Source organism: Argiope bruennichi, chromosome 7 (genome assembly GCF_947563725.1).
Source record: "Argiope bruennichi chromosome 7, qqArgBrue1.1, whole genome shotgun sequence".
NCBI classification, from domain to species: Eukaryota; Metazoa; Arthropoda; class Arachnida; order Araneae; family Araneidae; genus Argiope; species Argiope bruennichi.
This window is the reverse complement of record NC_079157.1, coordinates 52,373,608-52,389,841: the sequence shown is the minus strand read 5'-3', so window position 1 is coordinate 52,389,841 and position 16,234 is coordinate 52,373,608. Positions and strand designations below refer to the sequence as shown.

The 16,234-nt window shown below is 32.6% G+C and overlaps 2 protein-coding genes across 3 annotated transcripts in view; one reads left to right on the top strand and one right to left on the bottom strand.

The window, feature by feature from the left end:
• Window positions 1-16,234, top strand: part of LOC129975769 (uncharacterized) — a 65,802-nt gene that overhangs the window by 26,721 nt on the left and 22,847 nt on the right. The window lies entirely within an intron of this gene.
• On the bottom strand, window positions 1,206-4,905 carry LOC129975374 (uncharacterized). The gene is made up of 2 exons (XM_056088437.1): window positions 4,863-4,905; window positions 1,206-2,653 (listed from the first exon to the last, which is right to left on the bottom strand). The coding sequence occupies exons 1-2, from the start codon at window positions 4,903-4,905 to the stop codon at window positions 1,206-1,208; spliced, it is 1,491 nt and encodes a 496-aa protein (XP_055944412.1).

The window sequence follows — 16,234 nt, the reverse complement described above, 5'->3', positions numbered from 1 at the left end:
TAAATTATGCTTCTTGCACTATAAGATATGGAACTTTCAGTTTGGTTAACTATGCACGGAAAGTGACGAAATCTGTCCAGGCATTGGATTCGAAGGCTCTATTACGGTTTTATATTACATTATCTCGAAAATAGAGAACCTGGGGTGGGGAATGCGTTTCTTGTTGACGTTTCTAGAGCTTTCAAATGAAATAAAAGATCTGTTCAATGGTTGTGGGAACTTTATCGTAATTTCCTTCCTCGTAGAGAAAAATCATGTTTTTGAGATTTTCAAAAATGGGAGTCGGGTGGGCTAGAGCACCATTATAAAATATATCAAGGTCACGAACTTTCACTTAAACGAAAGTTGGCGAAATCTGACCAGTAGCGGCGATTGGGAAACTTCGTTTTTCTCACTATATATATATATATAATATATTATTCATCCTTTATAATTACTTCTCACTGTTTGTATATTAGATTTTTTTTTTTTTTTTTTTTTTTTTTTTGTAAATAGAGAATGCGATTGAAATTTTATTTCTCTGGAAAACTGTGCACAAAATAGGAAAACACATGGCCATAACAAAAGCGAAACCTATAGCTATTTATCTCCATACTTCCCACCGATATTAATACATTTGCTGTACCGTGAATATAATTCTCTGAATAAAATTAAAGCTTCTGATAAAAATCATGTGCTCTGTGATTTGAGGAAGTTTTTTATAACCTATTGCATCTCCTCATTACTTCTGAATGGATGTGTTTCAATGCAGGGGAAATGGGGCCCTCATCTCCAATGGGGTAAGATTGGAGTTGTAGGATGGGAGATTCAGTCTTTCCCATCCTAGATAACCCACGAGCACTCGCACCCATTTTCGAACACGAGAACTCGCGCCGGGTATCTCATACCCTAATTCATTTCTGCTATTTAAATATTAATTAATACTGTTTATAAGCAAACCTTAGGTAGTTAAATATTACTAAACAATGCATTTAAGAATTTAAGTGAATTTAATAATAATTACTTACATGTTTAGAGACATTTTTTACAAATTACATACTGATGCTCTACACAGAGACTCCTTTCACATTTTTGGCACATAAACCTTGATTTTCTGTCGTTATTACATGGACAAAATGCACATCGTTTATAGTTTCCTTTGAGCTTTTTTGCAGGCGGTTCACTATTAGTAAATCCCAATTCCTTAGAAGTGTTTGGATTTGTTATTATTCTTGAGGCTTACGGTTTCTGTGTTGTTCTGAAAGAGCGAGTCCCAGTGTTTTCAAGAATAAACGTCTGTTACTGAACTGTGTGGGAGGATTTTTCGTGGACATCAACAAAATCCTAGAATTAATACCGGCCACATTCGAAATTGAAAACATAATAACCATTGGCCAGCGATTTGATACTCTTGCAGTAGTGTATGCTGCAGCCATTTCATCGACAACATCCACAGCACCTTTCGTAAGATTATAAAACGTGATTATATCTGGTTTCTTCAATTCCATGGTAGTTTCGTCTATTTTATCATCAGTATGCATTGTGGACAACATAACTACATTCTTGTTCTTTTTTGCAGAATACGAAACAATTGCAGTTTCTTTTTGAAACCCAAAGACTGAGGAGTACAACTCCTTTCTAACCAAAAATGCAGGAGGTATTTCTCTTTTATTTTGTCTAAGTGTTCCAACAATTGTAATTTTGCTTTTCAAAAGTTCTTGTGCTAGCTCATATCCCGTATACAAGTTAGCAGTTGTCACGTTACGTCCAGAATTGAAAAGCGGTTTCATCAACCGCATCACAATGGCTTTCGAACTACAGTCTATTTTGAAGGGTCTTTCAGGTTGCTTACCAGCATAGATCTCCATATTCCAGGTATAAAAAACTCTGGAATCTACCAATGCAAATATCTTGATGCCGTACTTAGCAGGTTTTTTTGGCATATACTGCCTGAATCCACACCGCCCCCGAAAATTTTCAAGTTTTTCATCAATAGTGGCAAATTCTCCAACAGAATACGCATTTTTACAATTTGTTACAAATGTTTCAAAAAAATTCCTGATGGGAGCCAATTTATCTATCTCTCTTCTACTTTGACGATCATTGATATTGTCAAAGCGTAAACATCTCATCAAAAAGAGGAATCGATTGCGACTCATGGTTTTAGGAAATAAGTCGATCCCGGTTCCATCAGTGGCATATAAATCTTTCAAATTAGTGTGCGATGATTTGTGAGTTCCACATAAGTATAGTAGTCCAAGAAATGCTTTTATTTCTATTTCATCTTTCTTCTTTGCATCTCGCTCTCGAGTAAAACGTTCTTGAATGGATTCGATATAAATGTTTGTGCACTGCACCATCATATTTAGCATATTGCTATCGAAGAGAATACTCCATGCATCTACGGGAGAAACGACATTTCTTGAATAAGGTGTATTACCTGGAAGCTTGCTAATTATATTCTTTGAAGGTTTCCTAACATTTTGCCGATATTTTGTCTTTTCCCATTTTGTTACTTTATCTTTACCTATATAACAATCTGTTGTTGACAGTGAACATTCATCTTCTATTTCTGTCTCAATTTCAGAAGAAGAATCGTGATCGCTGCAGTATTCTTTATCCTCAGAGGCAACACTATCGTCAGATAACGGTTCATCGTCATTAGAAACAGTTTCTATAAGGTGTCGTAACTATTCACTTTCTTCCTCGTAATTCATATAGCGCGTCATACTGCACTAAACTAAGAGACAGAAATGGAAACGTTTGACGAACACGGGGACTCGCACGGGTATGACATGCCCCCAACCCCTCTTTCTCAAAATCTATTTTTAGAACAGAACTGGTTTTTCCCCTACCCAAAGAATGTGGCCTTGGATGCAGCTACATGAAATTCTGGCCTAATCCGAAAAACAGGAAGTAACAAAAAAGCTGAATGAAAATGGATCGGGCATGTCATACCCGGTGCGAGTGCTCGCGGGATAATTAATATATTCTGACGTGTCTTTTAATATGTGGGGTCTAGCATTGTCGTGCAAGTACAACCCATCCCTTGATTGAATCACCATGGTCTCTTACGTTACAAAGCGAGTTTGAGTTTGATTAACGTGTCGTGTTTCCAGACGTCATTATTATTTGCACTCCAATTAGCTTGGGCTTGCGAATCTGATGCTGCGGTCTTTTCTTTTACACTCAACGCATATACTGTTTTTTTCCTCCCCCCCCCCTTCTACTCTACCTATCGAAAATACACGAAAGTATCGTAACTGTAGTTATATATCGTAGCTTTCTCTGTTTTGAAATACTGCTTTCCGGTGAAATAAAAAGATGAAACTTATTTTTAAACATGCGTTGAAGATATATATCATTTTTAATCTAAATTATTAGTTTTGGTGGTAGAAGCAAAATTATATGAGAAATAAGGTGGATAAAGTTTAAGATTTATTGGATTTTTTTGATAAATATCTTACTTTAGTATAAAATAAATAATGCATTGTGTTACGTAATTTTTCTACTTGATAGTTCAAAAGTTGCTTACAGATAGTGATTGATATCTAACTATTGCACCAATTCATATGTTTATGTAACATACATTTATCAAATTGTTGTGTAATAACCAGTTTCCTCCTTTTGGAATTTTCCGTCTGTTTAACTTCATTCTATGTTATTTTGTTTAACTTTATGCTCGAAGGATTAAAAAATATATATAATATATTGTATTTTGCGACACTTAAATCCTTTATACAAGAGAAAAACTCTTATTACTTTTTTTTAATTTTCCACATTTTGGGTTACGCTTTCGACCCAACTTTTGCATAGTTAAAATTCTAAACCATGTATAAAAGTGGTTCTTTCTACGATACCCCATATAAAAATGAGATTTATTTATCCAGTAGGGTCTAAATTCTAAGTCTTATTTCCTATTATATATTATGTATGCTCATTAGGGCCGAATGAACTAATCCAGATGACGTTTTAAGGAGTTGTATAGTTCTGAATTTTTGTGTTTCTTCTTACGAAAAAACTTTTCATTCTATCTTCATAATTGTGCGACTGGCTCTAAATAACCATTTTCGAAGTTTATTTTAGTAAAATTTTCAAATTTTACGGTGATGTTGTGGAATTGGACGGCGTTTCAATTAGAAGTGTTAGTAAATTCTCAGTATCTGGACCCGAAAGTTTCAAGCTTAAACCCTATGTTGTGATCATAATGTGCGTTAACTCTCTAATTCCATAGATCATTTGAGCTCAGACATTTCAGAATACTGGAACGCCAGAATTTTCACTTTCAGTGTTTAGAAAAAATTCTTACTTCCTCAGAAATCATAATGACAACGCGTGTTATTAAGAGATTAATATTCAAAAGAAGACCCCGCTTAACTAATGGCAAATTTATGCTTGTATAGCTTTTGGGAGAATTCACTGAAAACCTCTGTTCCCCAAACCATCTTGGCGAGCGCCTCAACTAATAAAGTATAGGCGCCGCAGGTATTCAGTCAACCACACTTAACGGAATGGTGGAGGGTTTCAGAGATCTATGCGTCTCAGCCGCCCAGCGTAGTTTTGTTGAACGGCCGTTTAAGGCCTTTTAATATTGATAGGGTTAAAGATGATCAAACATTCAATCGTCTGCGACTAATATAATGTTGAAATGTGAGAGATTGGAGAAAAACAATGTCTTTCTTGTAAACTGATAACGATTCAGATTTATGATGTCTATCTAAAAATATTGCTCATATTGCAAAACAATTAAAACAAATTTTTATAAATTTCTGCAGCTATCAAAGGAACTTTCAATTATCGTGCTGCTCCTAATTGTAAGTTTTCTTTATTTTGTTCTCCGGCACATGATTGTACTATTTGATTGGTATAACATCTAGCTATACCTGGTTCTTGCGCAGTTAAACCGCAACCAACCAGCTCGCGCATGATTGATTTTAAAAGTAATGTTTTTTAATAAATGTGTTTTCAAACGCATTTCATTAAACTGAAGTTCGTTAATAAAATTTGGTAAATAATAAAACTATATCCTGAGCATTGTATTAAATAGGTTATTGATTAGCGTAATAGCTTTTCGTCTTGCATTTATCTTCCACATAGTATTCCAAATTAGAAAGACTTGCAGTAGAAATGAAGAAATTACGTTGCGCTTTCCTTTAGCGTCCTGGTTATTAGACCGGAAATTTCGCTTCCGGCAGACAAGCATCAATAAAATTGATACGAAAGTGATAAATCGTTCAAAGAACATAATATAAAATTAAAAGATAAATATAAATTGCGATGAGAATTTCAGTGGATCTGTTTCAATGATATTTATAGTAACTTCTGCAAAATTGATGAGTGTAGCTCACAATTAGTCTAGTGAATTGACTTACTATGTTAATTCTTGTATGTTGGTGTAAGTCTGATCTCAACATTGTAGAACGCAGGGCAAAGGGAGCAGGTTTGAACTGGCATCTCATTCTCAAAAATTTTGTTTACTGCCATTGTGAGATTTGAGTTACAGTCATATTAAACGTGCGTTTTGTTATCACTTATAAATATAGACTCAGGTAGAATATAGATAATTTAATTCTGAATTCTCTGCCATGACGTCGGAATTATTTACAAGTAATGAATTAATTGAAGATAAATTCTCTGTTACGAAGAAGTTATTTCATCTGTGACAAAAAACAAACAAAAAAAACCTTGTGTTGTATGAACACTATAGTGAAAAAAGAATCGGTAAATTTAAATCGATTCATAATGCTCAATTTATCATTCATAGATAATCGGGCAAGTCAGACGAAGATAAGACTTTTTTTTTTTAACTAAACACTTAGCTGCATGTATTAATTATATGAAATCATTATTAGTTCTCAATGTATGACATAAATATATGATTTATCACACTTTCAGGTTTATCTTTAATTATGAAATTGTAAATATATCTTTAATTATCTTGCAATAATTTATTAGAATTATATGTGCTGTATTTACTAGCATTACATACATAATGCACTTGTACTAATTTAAACATATTTTTAGTGAATTTTTATTTGCAGCATTAAATTTGTAATAAATAAAATCATTTCATGTCTTCTCCTTCATACGTCATTTTACGTTACTCTTGAAAGACGCTTGTGTCAAATACACATTTTGGTTTTCGCTTGTTACAAATAGTCAGTCCTTTTTCCTACTGTGTCCTTTTGCATTTTAATTATTTCATTCAATTTTACAAATATTTCGCGATTTCAGATATTTTTGACTTATAAAAACATTAAATACATGAAGGCGTTAATTCCGTATCCATTTTAAACCAGCCATTCGTAGTTTCCATATTCGGCCATGTTAGTATCCATATTGACTGAATTCTCTCATCGCACTGGGAAAATGCGTATTAGAATTTCCCTTTCTAAAGATTACTGTCACAACCCCCGAAAGATAGTCTATCGGGGGTTGTGTTACTGTGGTCTTAAGTCGCCACAATGGTAGGACGCTTATTTTACTGCGTATGAAACTTCCTTGCGTATTCTAATAAATGTATTTTTTGTTATTAACCAGATGTCATTGACGAATAATAATTACAAAAGAGCTTATTAGCATGCAATCTTTGATTAATCGTTGGTATGCGGATGTTAATACATAAACACCAGAAAACCGAATATGTAATTTAGGCGCCTTTATTCCTACCGTTTCAAATCAAAATTTGAGACAGAACTACAATTGAAGTCGCAAGATCGCATAACAAATTTCATATATTTAAGTAATTGTGTTTTTTAGTTACCGCATTTGCATATTTATGAAAGTATATACTGAAAGACTGCCATTCTTTTGACAAATGTGGTACAAAATTTGATAGATATCTACACTTTAATTTACATTTAGATATTTACACTACAGTTTTTAACTTATCTTCGGACAGCCGGTCAAACAAACTTTTCCGAAAATATTTCCTTAATTTGATAGAAATCTACAAATTTGGTCTAAGGACCATTCACCAAATTTCACTTGTTTTAACTCATAGTGTATTGGAGTTATCGTGTTCATAAACAAATTGAAAAATTCCAAAAACTTGGTGAGGCCGCGGTGGCCTGGTGGTAAGGCTTCAAAACCGGAGGGTTTCAGGTTCGAGACCCGATTCCATCGAAGAACCTGGGGGTCAGGTGCACGCTAAACCATCCGGGCCAAACATTCTCCCGCTGGTGTGGCGTGGAGAGAGGGCGCCAGCTCAGGTGCCGTCCTCGTCATCTGACCGAGGTTCAAAATTACGAGGTCCGTCCCAAAATAGCCCTAGTGTTGCTTTAAAGCAACTAAATAATGAATATTACTAAATAAATAGTAAATATTACTAAAGTTAATATAACTAAACTAAACTAAAAATTTGGTGGAAATGGATCAAATTCTGGAGTTCGAATTTTTTGACGATTATAGTACTCTCCCTTTGTATATTTCTCATACTGGAAAAAAAAAAAAAAAACATCTCCTGTAGTTGAGAAAGATGATGCAAAACTATAAAGAAAATCATGGCACTATGCTCGTACAATACATACCGTTGTTTAATAATATTAATTTAATATTAAATTAATATTAGTAATAATTATGTGTTTAGTAATATTAAATAAGGAACTTTTTATTCTAAGGTTTATACTCGAAAGATTTTATTTTCCCTTCTTATAAATCTCTGTTTTCCATCGGGAATAATATTTAAAACTGCATTTATTTCATTATCATGCAAATTTCTACTTTCCAATAACATTTAAAAAACAAATAGAATCGAATAATTTCTGGATGTGAAACATCATTTTTACCCATTTGGAACATTGGAACCGTCTTTTTAGTCCTTACCCGAGAGAAAACCTACCGTAACCTGTTTTGGACGGGATAGTGAGAGAAACTTTGTCCTAAATTTATATCCCTGTTTTCTGAATGAGTGTTGCACCATAGTTGCTGACCTTATACGTCGTGATTTACTTTTGTAAAAGAGTAGAAATCTGAGGTTTGTCAATTTGTTTAGATTTCTTTCCATAGTTTAAGCCAGTGATTGGGTACGCAACCTTTCATATAATACTAGTCTTATAAATTGTTTCATATTTGTTCGAAGAAGGTTTTAAAAAAATACTTGCGTAGGTTTTATTTGAAATTCTGTAATGGCGGGAAAATCTTGTTTCTTTGTTCTTTCCTTCATTCTATTCTTTCTATTTTACTATCAAAATTTTATACATTTTCACTGATTCGGATAAAGTAATTTAATTCCTCTTTTTTACGATCTTTGGAATCCTTTTGTATGTTCATTATCCTTCCATTGCGGTCGCTTAATTTCAAGCATATTTAAAATGCAATTGTGTGGTTTCTTGAAAATTTTCCTTTCTATTTTTTGATAATTATTGAAATAATTTAAACATTTTTTGATCCTATGGTGTTTACACATACATGTATTGCGATTTGAAAAGTAATGATGGAAAAAAAATAAAGGAGATTCAACTCCTAGTCTGAATAATTGCATAATATTTAGGCTTGGTTTGTCGTTATTTTATTATTCAATTTGCTCATAATTATATTATAGCCACGATAATCTATCTACATAGACCAAAATTATACAGAATTCGTCATAAATTAATAATAAAAGAAATAATGCTTGGAAAAAATTTAGATTTTTGCAAATATTAATAGAGGAATATTGGTAAGTAACCAAAAGAAGGCACATGTCATACTGAGAAATTTTATGTAAATCAGGCTAGCTATAAAACACGTGATTAGAAATGGATTCGATCCACGTAGCTATCATTACCAGATCGAGCGCTGGTGATTCAACTTTTCTACTAGAATGGTGAATCCACAAGTATTGCGAAAATTCCGCTTAAATAAAGGATTCGAAGCATTAAAAAAAGTTCAGTTTCATGCAGACATATTGAATGTATTGTGATGTTGTGAGGAAGCGGATAGTTTGAAGAATCGTCCACGATATGGAAGGCCAAAGCCATCGGAACGCGGACTGCATCCATGTTATAAAAAATGTCATGGAAGATTTGTCAGCCGAGACATTAATAAAGAGTTGCAGTATTCGTGAAGCTAAGGGAATGATCGTTATTCTTGGAAATGTCTATTCGCGATGTGTTCAGCGTAGAGTCTTAGATCTGTATCCGAATAAAGCCCCTTTCCGACAGCCTGTTGCCTTTACGAATATGGTCGTAAATCTGCCAGCTCAGCTCACCCATTATTGGACCATCCCCGCCTATGGAGGTCGATCGGGAGCTTCCTGCAAATTGTCGGTAAAATGAGCAGGCATCAACGAACCCCGGGAAACCATAGGAGAGGGGGAAAGAGGGCAAAATGTGCCTGTCTGTAAGGCCACAGGTCGTAAGAACGCGGCTTGAGGATGCACACGGTTGTTGGAACTGTGCTTAAGTCTCGGGTACTTGCCAGTTATTAATGGCAAATACGGATATTAAACCAAATTTTGTTACATGGCTGTTGGAACTAATGGAATGCGACACACGATGATTACTGAACGTCATGTAGACGAATAAATCCCGCTTTTCACAGCATGATAATGTCTATACTTAAACAGTTTATCTGATTCTGAGCGACGTTAAATTGTCTTGAGTATTTGACTAAGCCACTGCATTCTCTTGATGTTATTGTTTGATGTGCATTCATGTTTCATTCTTGAGCTTTTCTTTTTTGAAGAACGTTGTCTTGTCTTCGTCTGTAACTACACAAAAGTGTATGTTATACTTTTATGCAACCTCATTGCATCGCATTATTGAAAGAAGTGTGTGGCGTGTCATCACTTTTATGTAAGTTGGTGCCCCGCCCACTTTACATATGAACAAGATTTTTTTCTTGGACACTTACACTGCAGACCGGGTTATAAATCGAAATTGTAAGTTTAAGTAGCCCTCACATTCACCATATTTGGCCGCGGCAGATTTTCTATTGAAGGCTCAGTTTAATAGGTGTAGTGAAGCGCTTCACTTTCCTACCTTGTAGTGGTGGTCATATTGACTATCTCATTTACCGTAAAATAAGTCCACAATGTAATTGTTATTGTGATCTTTTTCATTGTCTGTTTATTTGCCTGATTTGTATAAAATGTCACAGTATGCTTTTGCACGCCTTTTTTTCGTTTACTTTGGAATCATTTTCTTTACACGTGGGGGAAAAAAAAAAAAAAAAAAATCCAATGCTCTCTGATCATGTTCACACAAGCCGAAATTTTTTTGTAGTATTAATTTTGAATTTTTACGAATTTATGAATGTACCCTGTGTATTTAATGCCATTGCAACGTGCGTAAACTTAGTCATTAAAACAGTGCATTGTTGTTGCTTAAGTATACTTTGAAAATTTTATTAAAATGAAAGGAAGCGGAAATAAACTTGATATTATTGAAAACCTATTTTTTAAAAATTGTAAGGTTTTGTATTTTACGATAGTATGTTTCTACATTAATACGGAAAAAGGTTGACGTTTCGATTGATTTGTAAATAAAACTTCGGAAAACTCTTGTTTTAGTTAACACTTGTACTGAGAAGTAATTATATGTTAAATTTCATAGTTCTAGATCCAATAGTCTATCCTGATTGAGAACAGTTTTTTCATACCAATCTATGTCCAAGCATTATCATTTTTTCCCCTTACTCTTTTACAAAGATCAACTAATTTCTCCCCTGTTAGAGTGGATTTTCCTTCTGGTTACCACATTGATTCCCAGTAATCGAATGCATACTTTCCATTCCAATTCTATTAGGCTCCTTTGAACTGTAGCGCAAACAGAAAATTAGTATCAACTTATTGAAATGATCTATAGCAATAGAATTTAAGTATAAAAACTAATCTTGCTCATTCTATGGCATAAATTTTCCAAAAATCATTTAAATAAATTTTATTCTTCTATAGATAAAATATTGTATGGATTTTTTAATTGAAATACTGGAATGAATTCTGTTCTCAGTCTCAAAATCGTGTCCATCATTAACGTCATAAGTTAAGGCATGGATTGGCTCAAATAGATATATTGGAAGAAGGTTATGAGTTCTCTGAGTATGTTCTTAATAAATATTTTTTCAAAGGGCTGGTTGACCGATTTTCGCAATGAATTTTGCATTGCAATCGGGCTGGTTACTGGAGATTTTCCCATGAAGTTTTTTTACTAATTGGACTAGCTATTTTCCACAAGACCTTCGGAGTTGATTCAAGGATTCCAAGGTCGCTTTGTTGAAAAGATATGCCATTTCGCTTCTGCGCTCATGGACTTGTTTCAATACACCGGATCAAACGGGATTAGAACAATCGTTATAATCATTTGTTCACAATAGTTGTTACTAGTAGCTTTTGAATGCTTGATATGCTGGGTAAAATCTCGCCTGCTGTCGAATTTGAGTGTAATATATGAAATTTCACTTTAGTAATTAGGAATTATTAGAGAAAGATCGCTGTAATTTCCTCTTCATATTGCAAAATGTGTCTTACTATATATTTTTGGATACATATTATTCACTGATGTATCTGGATAAAATTTAAGGTGATTAGATCCTGTGATTGCAGGTAATTTAAATGACTATTTCATATAGAAAGATCAGATGAGGAATAAGATTTTGAATAACTTTCAGTATCTTCAAAATTTTTATAAATGGCGCCATTTTTCCCCCCTTGCTGTTGGAAACACTTAATGACTTTTTAGTGAAGTCTTGATTTATAGATTTGTTTACACAGCAGGAAAAATTGCAATTCAGCGAAACGTGATTCAAGGTGTGGGTTCAATCTATTTTGTTTCAAATGGCCTTTGAGACGTTAACAAGGATATTATTTCAAGCTTTGGAGCCAATTTCGGAGTCGACAGTTTCATGGTGTGTAAACCCTTTGATTAATAAAGTAATCAGAAATGTCCACAGATAATAAAGTTGAATCTAACAGAAGAGATTGCATTTTCGTTCATCAGAGAAATCTGTTTTCGCGGTAAGAAAATTATCATAAAAATTTATATTTATAATCGGTTATCTAAGAAGAAAAATTAATAATCATAAGATAAAAATGGGATTCAAAAGGAAAGATGGAAAGAAAGATATCTATCGAAAGTTAAACGAACATTTGGTTACTTTCTTAACGATGTTTTGCGATTTAAAAAATAAAAAAACACGCTGTAGTTATATCGTTGTTTCAATCTATTCTCTGGAAATATATATTGTTTTTTGTTTACTAAATTAGTAGATATAAATGTTATTTCTGAGAAGTTAATGAGAATGTTAACCTTTAAGCCCTTGCCGTCAGCTGTGCAATAACTATTTTTTGCCAACGGATTCTAAAACCCTACGCGCTTTTGCGCATGCGTTAGGATGAGTTTAATTCGGAAAAATAAGGGTGAGAGGAAAGAGGAGATGTTTACATCTAACAATAAAGTAAATTCCGGAAATGGCGCACATCCTTCCGTGTGTCACCACTTAGTGAGATACAACCGCTGAAAAGTAGTCCTCTCAAAATACCGAAACGAACAGTATATCCATGTCTTCAATCTTGTTTACATCGGTTTAAAGTATAAAAGGGAATGAAAAAAAAAGATATCTTTGTATATGATGTTTTTTATTTAAGAATAATTATTTGCGACTTTCTGTACAAATAAATAAAATAAAATTGCAAAATGTGTTAGACTTAGAATTGCTTAATTCCAGTTGTGAAGCTGCACGCTTTTTAAAGAAGGAATTTGTAATTCTGAACCATGATCAGATAATCCAAAGTTCCTCACCTAAATTGCTCTCGTGCCTTTCTTTACATGTGGATTTTCAATGGAATCTAGTTTCAAAATCGTATTCTCTCACTCCAATGCCGAATCACTGCCACCAGGCTGACTTGCGGCAAGTGTTGGACATTTCTCATAAAAGTACACTATTCTACATCAATGTCTTGCAATAATTAAAGAAATATGATATATAGTGCGATATTCAGAAGATATTCTCCATCTATGAAATTTTTTGTTCCCTTCTAATAAACGATCGGCTAAAAATATTCAAACAAATAAAATTTAATTTTATAAACAGTCGATTCTGCTTAATTTGAAGACATTGGAAGCAGGCAGGATACATTGGCACTGTTATGCGAATTCTGGGTGACTCATGATTCATAAATAAATCACAGATGGTCACCTGTCATCCTTTTTCCAATTTCCGAGAGAGGAACACAATTCCATCTTCATTGTTTATGGGGGAAAAATCACGATAGAGTCCCTCAACCGCAGTCTCTGGATTGATTTTACCAATTATTTGATCATTTAACAGCTTATGACATATAAGTACGTCATCATGTTCGCGCGCTCTGTTTTGAAAGGTATAGTAAAATATGGCACAGCCTGTATACTCAACAATTGATCCGGTTTTCATTTAAGCGAATTTCTATAAAATTAATATCTAAATAATTTCTTTTGTATATAAGTGGAAGAAAAAATGATATACTATTAAAAAGAATTAATATTAAATTCTTAATATAATAAGTAAGCATACGTACAATTGAATTCTACTAAAATCCGCCAAACGTATTCTGCTTTTATAAGTTCGCACTACTACAAATTCACTACAGGTATTCAGTGCGAATATTTGGCTCCATTCATAGTTTTCCTATCTAAAGTAAATCTATAACATTTCTATAAGTTTTTTTTTTTTTTTTTTTTTTTTTTTTTTTCCCACTCGCTTACGGTTTGTCACCGCAAGTGGTCTTTGTCAATTGCCTCCTTGTGAGCTTATTTTCCTCGCAAAACGATTGAATTGTATGTGACAAAAAAAAAAAAAAAAAAAAAAAACTTTTCATTATTTACATCTAACTGCCTTTGCCGATCAGTTATTTCATTTCAGATTGATTATGAAAATTTTCAATTTTTTTTAAGTGTGACTTTGTTTTTATGCTTTTTGTGGGAAGTAATCTTCAATTTTTAAGATGCATTTAATTCACTCTATTGTTATTCACCGTTCTGAATTACATATTTCTTTTCACTTTGCTGTTCTTCTGTCTATTTCTCTATCATCTCGTTAATTATTTGAATCTTAATTTAAGACGAAAAAATATTGATCTGCGTGTAATCAAACTTTAATTTAAAACGGAAAATGATTAAATTGCAACTAATCCGATAAAAGTCTAAGGGAATCAAAATATGCCTTTGAAAAATAAGAATAGTAAATAGAATAATTCAGTATAGAATTCTTGTCTGTTCTACCGAGCGTATTTTTTTTTTGGGGGGGGGGTTTGTTTATTGATTCAATTTTGAAAAAACAACATACAGCAAATAGAAAGCGAAATCTACAGCTAAACGAGTAATAATATATTTTTTCATGTATTTTATTATATTACAAGGAAGAGCAGTAATGTTTTAAAATTGATAAATTATAAAAAAATTTCATCGTTTCTTACATTTTGATATTACCTGCTATTTGCCATTTCCTCAATTAAAACCTGTATTAGAAGTGTACTTTAAGGAAATCGAATTGATTGACGCAACTGCTCAACTTTCGAAATATAGGCCAAATCTTATTTGGTTAACAATGGAAGCATGCGAGAATATTGCCTTATAACAATGAAAAATCTTTGAATTTCATTATAGCTGTGTGATTGCGAAATTTAATTTTATATTTTTTAAAAAAAACTTCTGAAAATTAGAGGAAACTTTCCCACTCGTTCCACTTCCTTTCTAAAAGTGGGACAGATTTGAATACCATTTACTAAATCTTACGAGGTCCTCAAGAACTTCTACGAATATTTTCTTTCAAGTACCTATTCATTAATACACGAATTTCAGTTTTGTTTAAGAGTTCTTATGGAGCAGGAATATAATGAAAATATCCTCTTTCGAATTCTTTTATTCATTGCGTTTTCGTTCTTTTTAATGAACTTTTAAAGTCCCATTTTCGTGATTGGAGATTTTGATTCGCCTAAGTTCTCTTTTGTAAAAATTATCCGATGTCCGTTAAATATACCTCCTTTAATAAACTTCCTTTCGTTTTGTTGTGGTTTGGAAATTCGGATAATAAAGTACTGTCGTTGTCGTCTACGCCATCTGTTCACAGTTCGCGTTAGCAAGGTCTACCTCAAAATAGCCTTCATATAACATCAAAGCTGAATTTTGATCTCACTAAACTAAACAGCAGCTGTCTAAACCAAAAACATAACAAACCGTCGAGCAAGTTGAAAGTTTTACTAAGAAGTGCTTGTATTCATTTTGATATTCTATTTAATTGTTTTCAAAAAACAAATTTGTTCTATTACTTGTATTAATGCATTTCCTCCAATAATTGCGGGATTTCCGTAATTTCTTCGGTTGGTAAAAAATTAGAGTTACGGATATATAGTGAAAAACTAAAGAAAACTTAAAAAAAAAAAAAAAAAAAAAAATGCTAAAAATATTTTCTTTCCGAAACTTTGTTTAACAATGCGATGAACATTTTAAAGTATGGTTATAAAAAAAAAAGTTGATTCTTATTTCAACATGAATACAAAAACACTGAATTCTCTTCTCATTGCAAAAATGTATATGAGTGCTTATTAGGATGTTAAACTGCGCAATGATGACTTTAATAAAAAAGAACAAAAGTGTTTGCTGTTTAATGGGAATTTTTTTTAAATGCCTAACAAGTAATTTATTTGATCAACAATATATAATGCATTACAGCATTATATATATATGTATTTCACTTATATATTTAGTCACTAACGAAGGTCTACTAAATAATTTTCAATAATGCTTGAAAATGTTTGTTTTAACTAATTAAAATTCTTTGGAAATTTCTATACATGAATAATTTGGTGATACTACGTTAAATGTAATGCATCTGTAAGAAGTGTTACTGTTGACTGAGTATTCAATGTTGGAGGTTATGTTAATGATTTTTCTTCCCTAAATAATAAATTTTTGATGAATTTGCATGTATTGATTCCAGCTCATACTGTGAAGATTATTTCGAAATTTATTTAGTTGCATTTTACATTAAGTTTTTTTTTTCTTTGTGTGTGTGTGTAGTGTTTCTTCATTTGCACATTTCTCCTACATATTTGACTTTTGCATGGAGTTCTATAATTTTATTGTTTTTTCAGAATATAGCGTCTTTCTTGTAAGTATGTCCGGTTTGTTTTATTCGCATGCTTTATTCTCTCTTTATTTGATGAAAATTTTCAATCATAAATGTATTCTAAAAAATTTAGCTCACAAAAATTATATCAAATAGTTAACTATAATAGGACAATATATTTTTATTTCAGCCATAAAAACGCACTATATGAAAAATACAAAATTATTAAGGC

Bases quoted from the DNA above. Each gene is read 5' to 3' on its own strand.
- LOC129975374 (XM_056088437.1), bottom strand. From the start codon at position 4,905: ATGCGCGAGCTGGTTGGTTGCGGTTTAACTGCGCAAGAACCAG. The intron at 2,654-4,862 runs GTATAGCTAGAT...GACACCTTATAG, and splicing joins TTTAACTGCGCAAGAACCAG to AAACTGTTTCTAATGACGAT.